This window comes from Syngnathus acus, chromosome 22 (genome assembly GCF_901709675.1).
Source record: "Syngnathus acus chromosome 22, fSynAcu1.2, whole genome shotgun sequence".
Classification (NCBI taxonomy): Eukaryota; Metazoa; Chordata; class Actinopteri; order Syngnathiformes; family Syngnathidae; genus Syngnathus; species Syngnathus acus.
Genome location: NC_051106.1, coordinates 7,819,511 through 7,839,271, shown reverse-complemented (window position 1 = coordinate 7,839,271; position 19,761 = coordinate 7,819,511). Strand labels below are relative to the sequence as shown.

Here is a 19,761-nt window from a genome sequence, read left to right as displayed (position 1 = left end):
GATTCCGATCTGATTAGCGTTTATCAATAAACCTTTTTTCCGTCCTATGTCAGCAAAAGATGACGAGCATCGTTGGAGCAAAAACACAAAGTGGACAAAGGGTCAAATTATTCTTAATTCCAAGAAGAAATGGAAAACACAAATTGGCTTTGGAGGACTTCATCACGTTTGTGGTGCTCTTTTCATATCTGGTAAGTTATTCTTCCCTTTTGTTTGAACTTCTAGTCACTAGTAGCTAACTCATGCAGTTATAATGAGCTTGTGTGCACAGATTATTTCCAAAAGTCTAATTCCAAATAACTTCCTCCGCAGTTTTCATTACATTTTATATTAAGGGAGGGAAAAGACAAGACAAAGCAACCTCATTTTGACATTTTCCAATTTAAAAGTCATCCTGGCGACATGACACATTTGGGTAGTTATTAATCATACAAGTGACAACTCCTCCAGCCAATAGCGTCGCACATTCCCCAAACATCTGTTCGTAAGTCAAGGATATTTACTTATAAAACGCTCTGGTTCACACTCATTAAGTCTAAGCAGCTTTTTAGAACACCGATGAGCATTTTCCGAAGTAAAATGGAAGGAAACAACCGACGATGTGTTTTAAAGCTCAAACTAGCACCAAAAATCTGCATTTGTTATTTGTATTGGCTTTAGATTGACAGTGATTTGAAAGTAAAAAAAAAAAATTGTGTAAAACTCAAGAAGTGGATGGAAAAATTGCAAGTACGACACAATCAAGTCTGTAAAAATGAAATCTTTTAATCGGTGGCTTGATGATCGATTCATAGTTGCAATCAGAGGAACCAGAGCCAGAATGAAGATGAAGACGATGCATACAGGAAGAGCCTGAGACAAACTGCCAATTTTAACAAAGTCTCAATCACTCGCTTTGAAATCCTTTCCACATAAAAACCAAACAAACAGGTTAACAACTCTCATGTTTGCTTAGCTGTCACCATGGAAACTTGTTAAGACATCATTCTGGAATCATTTGAGTGAAATTAATTTTGCAAGTAGATTTTGGCATCAGATTAAACAATTGTACAGTGGCGATACAAATGACAATTGTATATTTTGTCCAGTAAAAAAAATCTTTCGTGGGACAGAAAAATGAAAACATAACAAAAACAAGATTAATTTTTTTTCATGTTCATTCAGTGTGACGACGGCTCGTCAATCATACATTCGCGTCTCCCTTTTGCCCTCTTATTGGTCGTCACGCCTCAACACTTGATGCCGGGGTTGGCTTTTGACAGCTTGTATTGGATGTAATAGGAATCTTCTCATTAGGGTTAATCAGAAATATATAAATGATGTATTGAATTTGCAACATTTAGTTATAATGTCACTTCTGGTTAAAATCAACATGCCATTATTTTCAGACGCAGAATGTAATCTGTCACTTTTATTTCAGTTTATCCAGTGATTTTTATTTTTTTTCCATAACCCAAAATAATCATAGAAAACTTACTCTAAATTGTTGAGGCTCTATCTTTTGTATTAGGGGAAAAACGTACAAAAATAATAATCAATACCTCAATAATGCCATCAAAATCCAACCCTGTCATTTTCTCCGAGTGAACGCATGCAAACTGGGGGGGGGGGGGGGGGGCAGATTTACTAAATCTAAATAATGATATAAATAAGTATTATAGCAGTACAATCACCTGACAGGGGACGTGTGAGTGGAGGATTGGTCGCTATGGCAGCGAGGTTGACCACCGATTAAACAACAAAAATGTTATTATTAGTCATGAAAGTCGTCGCTCATTCAGTCAAGCGCACCATTTACAAAGGCATACACAGCAGAAGGCGTAATGTACATATTATTTACACGCACATACAACACACACGCGCACACCGCAGCCACACCAGGAGGAGTCAAGAAAAATGACTTTAGAATGTTAACTGGCAATTGTAATGTAGCAACAAAGGGCGGGAAGCTAGCGCAGTGATTCCCAACAATTGCCGAGGGAAACCATTCATTTCACTTGAATGGCGGCAAAATAATATACAATTGACTACAAATAATGTAGCGTTTGTCTATCTATTCATGCCAGTGATTTACTTTTTCAGTTTTGTTTTTTTGGGTCGGGGGTACCAATTTGCTATTTCCTGAAAAGCTGCTCATGTATCTTTGTGCTCTTTCTATAAGGCTCACAAGATGGCGCCAGAGCGCAGGCGAACAGACAAACATCTTTTATAGAACGTGCCATTTTAAAAGCAAATAATGGACGTTGTCTAAATCACCAAATAGGCAAATCTATGAGTAGTGTATTACAAATACGCAGGAGAACACAAAATACTTTTTATAGGAATGTTTGGCGGCGTACGGCAAATCGACTTTGTGGCTTGGCTCAATAAAGGTTGGGAATGACTGAGCTAGATGAGGAGCGGCTTCCTTTCTTTTGGCAGACATCAGATCGGGAGCTCATGCTCTTGGCGAGGGTCCGCAAAAGGCCCACGCACCGCAGGTTCCCTGCGACACGGAGGCACTGCAGCCCCTTACGTTAAAAACTGTCAAAGAGCTAATGAACCACCTTTTGGCCTGTAGAGGAAAACGTAGAATAAACAGAAAAATGCCAGGCGCTAAATTAAAGGCTCCGGCCGCCACGGTGACCGCTTCTTTCCTCCTCGTGTCGGCAGTTTAAGGCCTTTGCTGTGACTTTGACAGCTTGCCCCCGACCGGCGTGAGCCATGCTAATTGGCTGTCAGGAGTTTGCAGGTGAAAGCACACAGAGAGAAAGCGAGAGAGAGAGAGAGAGAGCTCCCTCAACGTTGACGCGAGGCAAGGCTACGCTCCGCTGGACACGGCAGCTCGGACGCTAACTAAAACAAAACAAACCCCACCTCCAAAACAGAAGCGACGTATGGAAAGCCCTCTGAGCATTTATTCCATATCCAGTAGAACAATTTGGCCTTCTAGTAGAACAACCGTGTCTTAGATAGTAAGTAAGCGTTCTGGTACTTTTTGTGGACACAAGTAGTACAACGGCACACTCGAAGAATAACTAATGCGTCACTTTTAACCCATTAGTACATTATGACCTGACACGGTCTTTCTACTAGTTGGCTGGATTGTCAAGGATAGCGAAGATCTGCTCCAATGGCTTTCCGAAAAGCCTTTAGCTTAGATTTTGGACCAGCATTCTATCGAAAAGAATAAAAATAAAAATCAGGCAGCCATGTTGGTCTCAGTGTTATTACAATTCTGCTTTTGAAAAAGCATAAACCCACACAGGGGGAAAAACGGGAGGGGGGGGGCACACGATGAGCTAAAATGGTCCTAAGGGTGATGAGCCTTGTGGCAAACCCCAGCCAGCCAGTCTCTGGTCGCCATAGCAACGGCGCAACCCGACTCTGCCTTTAATTTTTTTTTCTTTTTAAATGGTCACTTGAAATGAGCAGTCTGAGGAGCGGCACTTCAGTTTGCTACCAGCGGTTGATGATCTGGCTCATGTAGTCCTCGGTGGGAAGCCGGTTGCCCCCGGCCGCCTCCTCCGTCCGGCCGCCCTCTTCCTCGTCGACGACGTCGTCCCGCTCCTCTCCTCGATTGGGGGGGCGGCGGCGGGCCGAGGGCCACAGACTGAGGCCCAGGCCGAGCCCTTGGTGGCTCATGTGATTCTTGATGCGCTGGAGCCGGCGCTCCTGCTGCCGCGTGTACTGGTAGCGCTGCTGGAACAGGTCCCGGGCGTAGTCGTACAGCTCCATGTCCAGTTCGTTCAGCTCCTCGATGCGTTGCACCTGCGGTAGCGAGATGATGGGAAATTTAGAGTAGAGCCCAGTCGATACGGAGAGCCCGATTGTGATATTCAGCGAAATGAAATTCTGAAAGTACAAACCGTAGCGTTGTCCAGGTCCACCCCGGCGGCGCGAGTGCTGTTGTACTGCATGAAGGGTCGGATGAAGCGCAGTCTGAAGGTGCGCTCGAACAGGAACTGCGTTTTCCTCTGGTACTCCGTCAGCCCGAAGAAGGCCATGTCTCGCAGGTTCTTTTTGGCCGACTCCAGGAGGAGCTGCGCCCGCTTCTTCTCGGGCACGGTGGACATGTTGTAGCAACCCACCAGACTCAGATCGGCCAACATGCGCACCTGCCAAATGGCAAGTCGTTTCAAATGAATACGGGTAAAACGCTCTCAACTCATTCACTCCCATTGACGGATATAGACGTCAAATATCTGTATCGGGGCGTAGTGTCAAGTTCACCTGTCTGTTGTTGGCCAGATTGTAGGGACACTCCATGAACTGCTGCAGGGTGCAGCCCGACCAGTCGGCGCCCTCGTAGCAGGAGGGCAGCTCCTCGGGCGTGGGCGTGCGTCCGTCGCACATGTGCAGCGAGGTCTTCCACGTGGCCCCCCGCTGCACGTGACGCCACTCGCTGAGGTAGCGCGACACCGGGTCCCTCAGCAGAGTGATGTAATAGAACTTCCTGCTGGAGGAAAGGCGGGCGACACGGGAGAGGGGGCGAGAGCGAGAGGTGAGCAAATTGCACTGAAAATTGCGCGTGACAAAAAGGTTAATCAATAAGCTAACGGCCGCGTTTAAGAGAGAGTCAAAACAAGAGGACGCTATTTAAATTAATGACTTTGCTCGCACGGAGCGGCGCAGCTGCAATGGGGGGGCCGGAGCAAGTGGCGATATAATAAGATTGCGTGCAATTCTGCTTTTGGCCGAGTTGTGGCGGCGTTTGCTGCGCAACAAGCTCGGGGACGCTTCAACGTGATTTAAAAAAGAAAAAAAAAAAAGAGAGGCTGGATGATGATGATGCTTTTAACAAATGTGAGCAGCAGACAGGAAAACAACATTGGAGAGGCGGCTGCTCTGTCTTAAGGTCACAAAGCCAAAAAAAAAAAAGACAAAAGAAATGAAAAATGCTGGCGCAATCATATTTCACTGCATTTTTGGTGGTAAAAACATTTGGACTGCCCCACAGAGAGATGACTCATGCTGCATCCCACTTTTTTTTCTCAGCGTGTGTGGTTTTGTTTGTGTCCATTCGTTTTTTGTTAGATTTTTTGTTGTTGTTGATTAATGCACATCACACGCCTCAGGAAGAGACCCTCCCACCACAGCGGATACCTTTCCATGCCTTCAAACTTCACCTAATTACTGCAGTCTCATCAATCAACACGTCCTCATTAGTGTGTGTGTGTGTATGGATTAATCTTTGAACACACACTCTTTCCGTTTGCATGCATCCATCAGTACAGCTTTGATTTTTTAGAAACAGGAAGAGTCGTCATCGACTAGACACCAAAGCGCCACGCTAAAAAAAACTTAATCGGGGAGATCCCAGACAACAAAATAGGCGCAAAAAAAAAAGGTTAGCACAGAGTGAACCCTAAATCCAGTGACGAGGAACCAAACGCACTCGAGTGGCAGAGTGACTCAACAAGAGCAAGATCAAAACTCCAAATGCCATCAATCTTGTCCTCCTCTCTAATGAAGGGGGGAAAAAAGGCAGTGAGTGGAGGGAGGCACGATCAAAACGGGAGCTGGGCGCATTGGCGAGATTCCTGTGATGACATTATCACCATTCCTGACGCTCCCCAGAGTGCACCTCGTGCACGTGCGTGTGCGTGACTACGCCCATTAATTCAGCGATGACATTTCCCTTCCCATTCTCTGCCTGCATACCCCTGCAGAACCCGGCACGATTTGGCAAGAAGAGGAGGAAGGTTAGCAGGGGAGATGGGGGGGGGGGTTAAATTGGGGGGCCGGATGCGAATTTCAATTAGTTTTTTTTCTAATAGTGTGAAAGCAGCGAGGGCCCAGAGCCCAAGTGATTTGTCAAAGTTATGGCTGCGGCTATAATGAAGGCAGGAGCGTATTAGCAGGCACAAATAAATAAAACACACACACACACACACGATTGGTTTCACTTGTACTTGCTCGCTCACTCACTCGCTCGCTCGCTCGCTCACTCACTCACTCACTCACTCACTCACTCACTCACTCACTCACTCACTCACTCACTCACTCACTCACTCACTCACTCACCAGTTGGCTCGGGCCTGCAGGTGACGAGGGTTATTATGCCGAATAAAAACATTAGCTGGTCTCAATATGACATTTGACTCGTTGTCACAGTCAGGGTGAGTCATTGAGCAGCTGCTTAATGCTCTTATGTAATATACACTCACGAGACGTAACATTAGATCCACTATTTGCGAGATGCCGTATGGAAAATTAGGCCTCGGAAAAGATGGCCCGAGAGAATATTTCCGGATCTCGTGAGCCGCGTTTGCCCCCCCCACCCCCACCTCTCTCATAGACATAAGTTCCAAACATCTGTCACACCAATAAGACAATTCATACAATTATACGAGTTGTTGCTCCACATCTCAGGCGTCATTCATGCGACATTTTTTTTTTTCTGGCATAAATGTGTGCATGCATGTGCGAGGTGTGAAGCAAATCAGCCGACACTTTACAGTATTGATTCATCTCCTTTTTTTTTTCTCTTTCTCAGAGTGCTAGTGTTGCGCAGCGCGCCGGTAATAAAGTGGGTGTTTGGCACGAACGAGTGCGATGCGGCTATTGTCTGAGCCACTCTACTACTCTGGCCCACTTATTCCTTGTCCCTTCTTTTTTGGGTCTTTTGTTCGCACCGGCTGAAAAGACTCGAGCCTGCGAATGTGGGCTTGAATCGTAGTAGCAAACTGAAAATAATAGAAATAGGCTACATGCTAGGCCATGACGATTAGTCTCGTAAGCATCCGGATTAGGACCCTATAAGTATGGATTTCTTTTTTTTTGGAGGCCACTTGCATACAGTATGCATGGAAACTCCCAAAAATATTTTTGCGGATTGCTCACCTGGGAGCCATTTGCCTTCAAGAGCCGGCAGAAAACGCAGCTGCCAGGGTCACGGGAAACATCTCCATAAAGGTCGTGAGTTGTTGCTGGGGGAGGCTAACAGCAACGCTGTACATAATTTCATGCACTGGAGGACGCAATCACGGTTGCGGCGGGTTCGAAAATAAAAGAGAAATTTGCAGAGTACGTTTCGGTAGCTGATGTTGCCGCAAATAATTTACAATTGACCTACCGATGAAGACAATTCAATGGTTTTTAAAATGACATTTGTTGGGGAAAGCCCACAGACTGCCCTGCTGCTCACTCCTCTTTGCTTCCCGGGAATAGCCTTGTGGAATGTGGTGGCTGCAAGTACAGATGATATCACCCCTATGTTTGTGCATGCGTGACTGTGTGTTTTGAAAAGAGAGGGAGAAACAACACGTCTGGACTTGATTGCGTACAGTGGCTCCACAGACACGTTGACATATTTTTTGCTTTCAACCGTAAAATGAGTCATTGCTATGTCAATAATATTCACACACACAAAAAGCCAAAGTTCCCACAAAGTGAAATTAAATGACTTTTAAATTTGGCACACCAAAGAGAAGAGCGTTGTCAACAACTCTGCCAAATTGGAACGACTTAAAAAAAGAAAAAAGAAAAAAAATCACTGTACATATAACGAGGCGCTAGTCGACAGCTAGCTTACAAGCTAACAGGGTTCCTCTCTCCTCTCGATTTAAATAGCAATGAGCTTTTCTTTGAGCTATATAAAATAAATAACTGAAATTGTATAATGCCCAATTTAATACGACATTAATGCCCCGAGCGACCGAGTAGGGTGATAACAACGTATATGAATAAATGTAGTCTGCTGTCCAATAATGAGGCACTGAAACAGACAGAAATAGACACCTCCGCCTCAGACAAGCTCCAGGGTCATCTTTTCTTCCTCCAGTGTAGCGCTCCGACTTTCTCTGCGCCTCCGAGTCGATCGATGGCAGCCTGCAGGCTCCGACAACTCGCTCACTTCAGAGATTTTTTTGTTTCTTAAACATACAGACGAGTGTGAAAAAGAAGCGGAGACGAAACGGAAGGCCCGAGGCGATGTGAAGCTTTTGCAGTACAGATGTTGGGATTTTCTTTCCATTATGAAAATCTCGACAGAGTCGGATTCTCAGACAGAATCCGAGGAAATGTTAAAGGGTACAAGGACTGACCCCCCCCCCATCCCCGACTGGAATGTGCTCAGGCTTGTTGGCGCATGTAATTCAACTGGCAAAAACCCAGTTGTGGGGTGGGACATTACATTTGGGAAAGAATTTTGAAACGCGGTAAACACGGAGTTAGGGATCAGGTCGTAACCTGAATAGCAAAAAATCCATGAATAATTGAGCCCCTCAAAATGTTTATATAATCACCAATATAAATCATTTAAAGCAATGATATTTCAAACACACTCATCAATTCTAATCTAACATTTTGCTTTTTTTTTTATTCGTGAATTTGATCCGAGGAGAATCAACCAAATTGAGAAAAAAGAAGCTTTGTTGCCCAAGTGTTTGGGGCTTTATCCTTGGTTTGAAGCCAGCTGATGATAAATAATAACGACTATTGTGCGCTAAGCTTGCCTTTGAGAAGTGGCGGCAAGCCCAAGATCATAACTTCATTCATTGTTTTATGGCGGAGCAACATTGGCAACAAATAGGCAGTATGCCGAGCAATTTTGAGAAGTAACTGCTTTGAGCACACACTGTGGACACATTTATCAAATGTGCATGGCGTAAATACATCCGTGAGTTTTAAGAACAAGCAATGGCTGCACCTGCAGAGTATGACCTCATCCTCCTGATGTGATGATGTCACTTACTGCCTGGTCCTCAAAGCTCACTTGTAGCTGAGAAGAGGAGGAGATAATGAGGAGAAAATAAGCAGCAAGTAGGAAAGGTGGCTATTCAGAGCTCGGGGGGGGGGGGGGGGGGGGCATTAAAATCTGGGTAAAAAGGGGGGCTAATGAGGAGGAGACCGGGATGGGTGCTTGTGCAAAAGAGTGCACACACACACACCCTCTTCTCCTCTGGCTGAAATTAAAATGTGCGACACCCATTTACCCCCGCAAATCAGTCGGTGCATACAAGACTGCAGGCAACAGGGTGTGTGCAACGTGTGTTTGTGTAACTGCAGGATAGAGTGTGAAATTAGACTGATAAGGTAGGTAACAGTCAAACATTTGTCTATTGTAAAAAAAACAACAACAACAAAAAACGGTCGTAACCTGAACCCTTAGCGACTGTGACGTCAGTTTCAGTCGACAGTAAGTAGCAGTACAAGACAAACTGGCCGCCCTGAGATGGATAAAACTGGTGGATTTTTATGCTTAATTCTTATTCCACAAACACTATATTAATTACAATTAAATATTTAGACTAGTGGGAGCGCCGAGAACATATTTCAAGACAATATTTGGACTTAACTTCCCCTTTAAATTCATGCTTTGTGTTTGAAACATTGCCAGTGCTAATGCTAACAAGCGATGTAAAGTCTCATTGGGAAGCTAACCGAATATTAGCATTGTGTTCTAGGAGACGCAATGTAGCACTTTGCGTGACAATCTCTATTCACGGAGAGATAAGCAGCAGTCTCGACAGATCCCCGGCAACATGCCCAAACAAACAAAGTGGAGTCATATGAGGATTCTTGTCTGTGGCAGGGTATCCTTGGAAAGTAAAAGTAAGAAATGGAAGGGGAAAAAGATAAAGCGCCACAAAAGCAAACAAAGACGTTGTGACATTTAACTGTCAGCGCAATAACAGAAACACAGTGTTTCTTTGTTATGGGTATTCCACTCTATTATGTTTTCATCGCCAGCCCAGAGATGCCACAAAGTTAGCGAGACAATTTGAACAGCACAGTCCAAATAGCATGCGCATTTCACAGTGTCACGGTATCATTAGAAAAGTACCTTTTCTAATATCTGTGGCTTTTATATCATGTTTCCCCATTGAATCGTTTTTTGGGATCATTTTCAGGCAATTTTTCTGACACTCTTCAGGGAATGATACATGGATCCCGAAGGCAAAGCTCAAACGTGTAATATGCTGGCACAAGATATAATGTAGACTCTTCTGTCTGTCGCATTCTCGTTAGAAAGGGAAAAGGAATGTGGCAGCATGTCACTGATCCCGTCCGTCCCTGCGGCGACCATTTCCACTGACCAACCCACCAACCACAAATTCACCCGAGGGAATCGGAAGGGGGGGAGGACAATTGGCTCTTTAAGAACTGAGGCAAAAGTGTGAAGCCAGGCAGAAGTGGGTGAAGGGGGTTGGAGGGGTGCTTTATGTCTATGTGTATGGATAGTGTGTGGGCTAAGCAGAGCTTCCAAGTCCAATTTAGGCTTCTGGCTTGTTGGAAGGACTGCGCCAACATGTAGCCTGTAGAGTGAGTCCATAGATTTATTTATAAATACAAGTTGGAACTATTTAGATTGCGGAGACAGAGAATTGAAATGCGGTTAACTAGCGTGATCGCGAGCTAGCTAGATAGCGAGCTAGCTATTGGACATCCGTTGCGATGAGCCTGTTAGCTTGCCAGCTAGCTGATTGCTATAGTGCCTCTCGTCGAGTTGCGACCATTTTTATGGCTAGTGAGAAGATAAAAAAAGATGCGAGCATGCTGTCACACAATCAGCGGACATCATTTTGATGCCTCCTATATACAGTGGTCGCCGATGGTTAATTACACCCAGTTCTCTGTGGCGTGTCAAATTTGTGAGATATCCAGTTTCACTTCACAGGGACTTTAAGACACGGCCAAGAGGCTAATGAGCACTGCTTTCAGGGAAGGTGGGGGACGGCACCAGCAAAGAAAGTTTCAGGGAAGCAAAGCATGAAGACAACACCCTCCGCTTCATTAGGCAGCTGCAGCATGTCGAAGCATTTTCCGGAACAATTAAAAGCAGAAATATATAGTAGATGAGGAACGAGAAGTAAGGAAATACTGAGCGCTAAATATTGTGCACCAGGCACGACAAGTATTTGGGGGGGGTCACAACAATGGGTCCGTGTTGCGTGCATATGCTGAAAGAAGCACATTGTCTGAAAGCCCTTCAAGACACCTCCATTCTCTAAGCTCCTGGCTGCAGACCCCACATATTTGCAGTTTATGCTTGACGTTCAATGCAGTTAGCTTACGAATAATAATACTAATAGCTCTCGCCCGCACGCAAACAAACGCGCGCTCCCAATTGGCAGCTGCTAACCTCGGGATTAAGTCCAGTGTGACGGACACGATTTCAGAGCGCATCTGTGACGGGGCAGAACAAACACACGCAGCAAAAACGAAGCGCCGAGCGGCAGCATTTTGTCACCGGCTTGTGAAGTGGGAGGAGGGGGAAAAAAAAAAACCAACACAGAGCAAAAGAAGAAAAACTAGCAAAGCCTGGGCACCATCTGCCAGGTGCACATTCCCTACAACGCTTGCAGATTTAAAAGCCTACTTTGAATTCTACACAGATCTGAAAATACTATGTTTAAAAAAATAAAAGATGAGAGAGAGATGGAACCACCTGGGGAAGAGGAGAATTTGGCGGTGGTCTCGCTCTTGAGAGACAAGAAAGGGATTAACTAAAGTGATGTGATGTTTGCATTTGATCAAGACACTTAGGAAAAAAAATCCCGGCCTCGCTTGGTGCAAGGAGCGTATACGATCCCGCCTTCCCGGCTCTCATACCATTACGTATGACGGCTATAAGAATTGAAAAGCCTTCTCGACCTCGCCACACAATTTAAAGATTGTGACACTAGTCGCTCTTTGATATGACACTTTGATTTTCCGCAACATCTTCTAAGGGCATCCCTCGATTGTAAGGCTCGTGACATCTGGCCTCCACGGAGCATCAGCTCCCACCTTCCATGTGTGTGTGCCTTTAAAAACATGTGTTCCGCTCTTTGTATGCGTGCCCATCCCAGGCATCATCTCCCCGCGCTCGCTAATCCCGGATGACATGCGGAGGAATGCCGAGTGGCAGCAGCTGTTGGCCCGGCCGACGTTCCCCGACGCCCGGCAAGAAACAACTTGCCAATGTTCTGCTCGTCATCTTGCGGTTGGGCCTTGGCGCCGCTCTGAATGGTGAGTTCACAAAACGGTTATGAGAACAAGAAGCGTAAATTGGAGTCGCGTGATTGGCGCACTTGCAAAGCTACCGTCATGACTTGCTTGTTTTATTTGTTCCATCTCCATAGTGAAAATTTGCAAATAACTGAAACCCAATAGAATACATTGGCATAAATAAATGTACATTTCCAAAATTCCTTCAATCTGAGGTTAAACATAAAATTATATATATATATCTGAATATGTGAATCCTCCTGTGCCGAATCCTGAGTAAGAGCCCTCCTATTACAAGAACATTTTAAAATTTTACCAAGGTGCACAATCATGACTCTTTTTGTACCATTCTAAATCTATTTTGAATTCCTGTGCAATTCTGCAATTGGCCACAAGTGGGCAACATACTGTTTAACACTATTTACAATTGAAAGAATAAGACTTAAAACAGGAAGTAAGCCAACAATCGTTTGCGCTCAAAATTACTTTACGCTTGTTTTATAATGTAGATTAATGGACATGAATGTTGATGTATATTGTGAGGTAAGTTTGTCATTTGGAATAATAACGGGATGTTTGCTAAACACAGATGTACACTCAAACACTGTATGATTTGTCTTACCAATTACTCTCTCACATATATCACATGCTTGTAAAAGTGTTGGTATGAGTTCAAATTGTCGGTAATGTTGTAAAAACATGCCTAAACAGTATCTAGCACAGATTTAAGTTCTTGCGGATGATGTGGAAGACGGTTTACAGTATTAGGGCGGGAATGCAGAATAGCAACAGCTGTGCTTCTTGTAGATGCACCCCAACGGGATTAAAAAAAACGCCAACTATTATCAACATGTCGTCATTGAGGCGGAGGACCCCTCCAACTGGAACGGCATTACTTCGCAATTCAAAAGCGGGAAGGATCTAAAAGCGGGAACCCGGAATTAGCATCGAGCGCATTTGCCATCTGCTTCCATTGGCAAAGTGTGGACTTGTTTGGCTTTAAAAAAACAAAACAAAAAAGGCATAAAAGTTTTCTTTCAGCCAGGACAAATTAAGCCAACACTTTTCTACTTTCTAGACACACGTTAATGTGAAATCATAAATATATTTACGTCATTTTGTAAAAGAACATTATGGTCTTAAAAGCTCTTTAGCATTTAGTGTTGGCATTAAACCGACAGATTGAGGCCTTAAAGGACTGGAGCCGCTACTGAAGGGAGTAAATACATGAAGTGAAATGTCTTGTCTCTGCGAGACTAACAATAGCAGATTTTGTCTCCTCGGAAGCTATCAAAGGCGGCGTGGCGTGGGCGGAGGCTGATATGTAATTAAATGAATGCGCCCAGACCAAGGAAACAAGTCCAGGGAAGCGTGCGCGAAGCTCCGACAAATCCACAAATCGGATCGAGCGAGAGGAGCTTCCCTTGGCGTTAGCGTGTTTAATGAAGTCGAAGAATGTCAAAGTGGCTCTTTCATCCTTCGATATTTTTGTACACGGTGGGGGAAAAAAAAAGTTTGCAGATGAAGGGCCGGGGAAGCCAGAGATAAGCTGGCCACTGACGATATTGCGGCTGAAGCTCACAACGGAGCGAGTGCCGGGGGAACAATACGCCGCCGCGCAAATGAGGCGCCTCCATATGGCGAGTGAAGCCAACACACACCGTAACGTAGTCCCCAGCGGAGGCTTGAGCGCTTTTGCACATTTTTTAGTCTGATGCAGGAGACGATGAAGGAAAAACAGGATGCGAGGACAGGATGAGGATGGATGGCTGGAGGAAGCGGCTTAACGGAGGAAATTAGAAAAATGTGCACATTTACATTCTGCAAGTAGCAGAGCAAACTTTTTTTTTTTTTTTTTTTTTCTGACCGGACGGCCTCACTCCCACACGCCGGGTCGCCGTCGAGTTCCTTCCTCCCGTCTTTTTATCAGATCAACCGCCCACGTCGGTGCATCCCTAAAAAACACTATTAACTGCTGACCTCCAGACGCGCCGTGGTCCAAAATGCCTCGCAGGAGCCGTCTGCTTCTTCAATCCGCCGCCTTCTCATCTTGCGCTCGGTCGGCCTTGACGAGGCTGCGGGTGGCGAACTCGCCAGTTTGAAAAACCGGGAGGAAGCGTTGCGTTAAGCGAAAGGTTAGATTTTCTCAGTCGAGTATTCTCAAGGCCACTCCAGGGGAGCTAAGTCGAAACGTTCTTTTTTTCCCCGAAACATGACATCCTGGGTATCGGTATGCAAGCTCACGATGCCTTTGAGTGATTATCAGAAAGCGTTGCGCAAGTCTGACGGGTCCCTCGGCAGCGCTGGAATTCCTTCCAGAAGGGAACACATGGCGGCTTCCAACTTGCAAACGTAAATCCTTGCAAATGTAAATAACAAAAGGTCGGAGATAACGAGCTGGGGTTGAATCTCACTTTTAAGCCCCGCCTCCCTTGATGGTTATACATATGTATACAACAGCGGGGATGATAAGCCTGTGATTTCTATCTTTATCTGCCCTGGTTGAGGAAGAGGCCTAAAAAAAAAATGCTCCTTCCCAGCATTCCAAGAGCATTCCAGTGACATTCATCATTGGCTCTGTGAACCCCCTCCCCTCACTTCTGGTTCCCTTTTTTCCGCCACTCGATACTTTGAACCAGAGAAGTGTTTAGAATGTTTTGCGGAGAGACTTGCCAGAGTCGGAGAGTCCCGTGGTGGGACTCGGTGGTGGCCTCGATGCTTTGACACAAAGAGGAGGCACTTTCATTTCTTGTCGCCCTGGTTTTTCTTTCCCCGGCCATTGCTCATTTCTCTCTCCCACCTCTGCGGAGATTTGTGACGCTCTAATAGAGGCATCAAGTACGTCAGAACAGCTGGAGCCGGGATGCGTGCGGCGCTGGAGACCATTACGCGTGCCTGCGTGCGTTGGGATCAGGTGAAAACATCTGCGCAGCGAGGAGCCACGGGAAATATCATGTCGCCAAAGGCGGGCCGGGGATATCCGTCACGCTTTGTCACATCATCTCGTCCGGTCGCATGGCGAGCACGCAAGGACTCGCGCTGACCCGTCCCGCCGAGCCCGGCCGAGCCCAGGGCGGCTTTTTATCTCCCGCCGTAAATCAAACATCTTCTAATTGTCCCTGACTCGCCTGCTCTCTGACAATCTGCTCCTTGACAAGCGGCCCATATAGTTGACAAATGGCGCCTTGGACAACAAGCAGTCGGGGTAATTGAGTGTTTATCGGGGAGGGGGCATCCATTTTCTAACAGTTTTTTCCTGCTTGGCACATCCCGTAAAGTTTGATAAGACTGCCAGATGTAACCAGCGCCAAACGGAACACTTATCGTTAGACCTGATTATCAAAGAGTAAACAGTTAGCGATTATCTTGTGGTGTGGGATGATTTTTATTCCCGGGTGGATAACAATCGACAATCATAACCCCCCCCCCACCCACCACACACACACACACACACACACACCCCGTCGGCATTGAAACAATTCAAGCGCCGGCGTCAAAGCAAGAGTAATGGATCCTAGCAGGAAACCTAAGCCAGATAGTCGGCAAAACAAAAGCGCTCATTGTAATCGCCGGCTCTCTTGTGCATTCATCCCGCCGCTAATCCCCTTTCATATTACTCTACCTCCACCATTAGAAGAGAAGAATTAGGATTCTACCGTCGATCTCTAATCTCCTTCCATTCTCTTCTGCCCCCCCTCTATAAATCGGCACAATAAGACAACACACGGGATATAATATTTAAGAGCCACGGAAAACAAACAGCAGCCTAGTTTTCCTTGAATGCTGAAAGCCCGGCGGGCCAGGATGGTGGGAATCAAAAGATTTCTTCAACATTTTGAGATGGAGACTGATCTGAAAATGGCAGCTGATTAAACAAACGTGAGGTCTTTGGAAGCTGGTTCCAGGACTTTGCTATGATTGGACTTGATCTACGCCTTGTTCTTCTACAACGGTGCTTTCCAAGGGCGAGGATGAACTTTTACACCAGAGACCTGAGCCAGAGCACATGTGATGGAAAAGAGGAATATTGATCATCATTGCCATCAGATGTTTTGAATTAAGACGGAGACTAAAGCCTTTGAGCCTCTCGGGCCTCCATATGTGAACATTGAGGGGATTGTTTCTTCTTCAGGTCCAGGTATCTACCCTGAGGTATTTAGATGAGGGCAATTTGTGACATTCCTCACCAAGAATTTGATTACGGAGACAATCTGCTAGCTTACAGACAAATGTCCTTCTTCTCCTTGGTCACATGCTTCAGTCCACCTGTAGCTGAATAAACAATGGAACTGGATTCTGGAGGACCTCAAGGACCACACATTCTTGCTCAGGGATATGATGTCAGGCTTGGATTTAATTTGCCGCTGGCTCCAATGTGTTTACAAGGTACTTTTGAAGGGAGTGATGTCATAAGTCATGATGTCCAGCCGTTATTAGTCAGATGGGGCGGAGGAACCGAGAAGACGTAATTTTACCACCGCGGTAAAATAGACGAGACCTTTTATAAGCGCTTGCTAATTCAATTTGATAAATGCAATTAGTTTGGATGATTCGATTGTCTCAAAGGAGAACGGAATTCCAGATTCCCCCCCCCCGAGCAGCAGGTGGCACCACAGATTTTTTAGAAGATGACTCTCAAATGTTTTTACAACCCCTGCCAAACTGTGGACATGAAATACCTGCCAATTTCCGTCCTCCATTGGAAGCCACCAACTGCCATTCAAATGAAAACTAACTTCCAGGCCAGGATGAAGTGTGCGTAGCGCCACATGAAGTTTTCATTGGCTTTTGCCAGCGTCTTCTGCAAGTTCTTGTTATTGCAGGCCCGCCTGGACGCAGGACAGCTGCATTCCTTTCTGCTGCTTCAGCGTCAATCACTTGACATTCCTACGAATCCCGAAACGTTTGCCAGGAGTGAGGCATGCACGCTGCAAACCATGTGTTCTTATTTGGAAAGGCGAGTGAGTGGAGGGGGGGTTTAAGTCTCAAACTGGGCTCGGCACCAAAAAGCTGTATTTTGAACAAATTAGCTCTGGCTTGTGTAGCTCCTCGTCCCTTTCATTTCGCCTCGGCTTGGATTTCGGGACTGAGGATTGGTCGATAAATTCTCATGTCTGAAACCACTGAAAAAGCATCAAGTCAATTAAGTGTGGCAAAATTGTTCTTTTCAAAGGAATATCAATGCAAAAGTCCGATTAAGTAAACCGAACCATGGCCTACAGAACAGAAAAATCGAAAGATGCCAGTGGGATTTTACTTAATGTATCAAGTCCTGATCCTGAAAATAATTTGACAAAATTGTTCCTCTAAAATCAACTTCACAGAAATAAATACAGCCCAGCCTTTTCTAGTATCTACAAAAGAAACATAGCTGGCTGCTTGAATCACTGTTGCTTGAATAAGTCGACTGCCAAGAGTCGCGGAACTCCAGCAAAATCCTCTCTCGATACCCGCAGCTCCCGGGACGAGGCAGTCTCAGGGTGATTGGTTCTGATCTGGCCTGATCCGGCCTCGCAACAGGCTGCCGCGCGACGGTGCTCAAGGACAACCCGGCCCAGCCTCCCCACCTGTCAGCGGCGGACCACAGGGGAGGGATTAAGCGCAGTCGGGGCGAGGGGGAAGGGTGGATGAATTAAAGGCCGAAGCAAAAAAGAGATCTGGAGCGCCAATCCGCTGAGCAGCAGGGATCCCGCCTGCCCCGCCTTCCGTCCGGGGTCGGCGCAGGAGACCGTGTCACATTCTTTCAATTTCCCCAGGTCTCGCTGTTGAGAGCGATCACGTCTACACGAAAAAAAAAAGGCTAGTTGCATAATTTTTCTTCCTGTACCATCCCAGGCCTCCGCAAAAACAGCCTTGAGTCATGACACAACAAATCACCGGGGAAGCTGAAATAAAACTTTTGCTATCTCAACTCGTGGTCTGAAAGCTTGCGCAGGCACAGGATCGGATGTTATGACTTGGCTTCGTTTTCAAATGCCATTTTTGCCGTTCGTTATCATCCCTTCCTGATTCGTTTCCCAGTCCTGATTTGTTTTCCAGGCCTCGGAAGCAACTTTGACCGACACTTGTCTTTTTTTTTTTTTTTTTTTTTGCCCGGGCTCACAGCTCAGCCATTGAATCCCCCTGCAGAAGGCTTGGCAGAGGTACACACTCTCCATGAGTGCTCCTCTTCATATTTTGACTCCAGCTGCTTCTCACTTAATATTCGCTGCTTTTAACCCACTGCCAAGTCATTTTACCCCCAATCTCAGTTTCTCCTTTTCCCCGACATTTAGTGGAACCTCACTGTGTTCTGACACCAAGCATGAAAGTCATTCAAATAATTAGCATCTAATTGTTTGGACCGGTATTCATGCGTAGTAGAAGAAACATTCTCGCTTGATTCCAACAGTGTCTGGCAGCTGGGCTGTGGCGGCTAATGCAACATTAATGCAGATTGTTTCACGGGAAAAGCATTCCGCCATCGCCACGTTCCAAAGACGGCCATTTGGCATCCCAACGCTGACATCAGTGGAAAATATGCACCACGCGCGTTTATAATTTGCCACTTGGGGAATGCGACGCTGTTGATGTTGGAAAACGTTTCAAGTCACTCAGGAATAAGAGAGAAGGAGAACGCAATCCAGATGACTTCATAAAGTCTGAATAAGCACAAGTTTTGAAGACTTTTTCTCGCCTTTTATCGTTCGCACATCCGCTTAAATCTTCTCTCCCGCTGCCCGGGAATAAAATTGAGAAAAACACCCCCGCCTCCAAACAATGATTTAATTAGCTGATTTAATTAACTGATTAACAAACTTCCATTTCGATGCTACAAATAGCGGCCAGCGTTTCTAATCGTTGTGGCAACGTGGCTGCACTTGGCGCCGAGCGCTGCCCTACTTACACGGCATTTTATATTTATACAAACGTACACACACACATAGAACGGAAGCGCATGAAGCCCGATGTGACAGATACCGTTAAACAAATAAATTAGTAAAATTGTGAGGTGAAATGAACAGACACTCGTGCCGCCCAAGTTGGGAGGCACTGGAGGATTTGATGCCAGGGTCTGCGACTTTAGGGGAAATTGTGAAGTCGGAAACATAGTTAGATGTTTGCCACTAGGGGGCGCCTATTATTCCCTTCAGGCTGATATTTGCCACCATGTTCTAACTTACCCCCACTCTCATCAATGACTAAAAAGACTTCCTGTGTCTGTCGTGTCTTTGAGTCTTTTTGGACTATCCTGACTATAGTTCATGTTGTGGCATGTGCAATGAAAAAAAAAAACTCATTCCATATTTTTCTTAATCTATCCCGACATAACTGTGTGTGTGTGTGCGCAGCCAAGTCTCCGATTTTTGTTCTCCAACAAAGGAAGGAGTACGTCCCCGGTTAAATTAGCAAGTTTCATTCCATCAATGTTCATAATTATTTCATGGGCTTGAATATTTCATGTGCTGTGAGTGAGTGTCTGTGTGTGCGCACGTGTATATCTCTGCCGCTGCGTTGGTGTGTGTGATTGTGTTTAGAATGTCTGCTCATGTGTGTGTGTGTGTGTGTCGAGACATTAAGTATTAACCGAGCTAGGGGGCTCAGAGATGAACGTCCGGGTCCTCTTCTTCTCTCCCGGCATGCTCCGCCGCACACTTCTGTCTCCCCATTTCCAGGATCGGAGCCTGGGGAGCCGTCAAGGCGCACTACGCCACTTTGTGTGTGTGTGTGTGTGTGCGCATGTGTATTAAAAGTGCATTGTCTGACAACATGGGGGAGACGAGTCATGCAAAACTCAGATGAGTTAATAATGCTATTTGAGGTTCCCTCTTGTAAAGGCGCACACGTAGAAAAAGTGACGGGGCG

At 45.7% G+C, this 19,761-nt stretch overlaps 1 protein-coding gene across 2 annotated transcripts in view; it reads right to left on the bottom strand.

Moving 5' to 3' along the window:
- Positions 1–3,198: 3,198 nt before the first annotated feature.
- Positions 3,199–19,761, bottom strand: part of hs6st1a (heparan sulfate 6-O-sulfotransferase 1a) — a 30,747-nt gene continuing 14,184 nt past the window's right edge. The window contains exons 2-4 of one of the 2 annotated variants that reach the window (XM_037240861.1): positions 4,213–4,438; positions 3,849–4,097; positions 3,199–3,750 (exon numbers count right to left, since the gene is read on the bottom strand). In XM_037240861.1, the coding sequence (XP_037096756.1) occupies positions 3,439–3,750; positions 3,849–4,097; positions 4,213–4,438 (787 nt within the window). In that variant the 3' untranslated portion in view covers positions 3,199–3,438. The remainder of the gene's footprint in view (positions 3,751–3,848; positions 4,098–4,212; positions 4,439–19,761) is intronic. The other variant, XM_037240862.1, reaches the window with a different exon arrangement.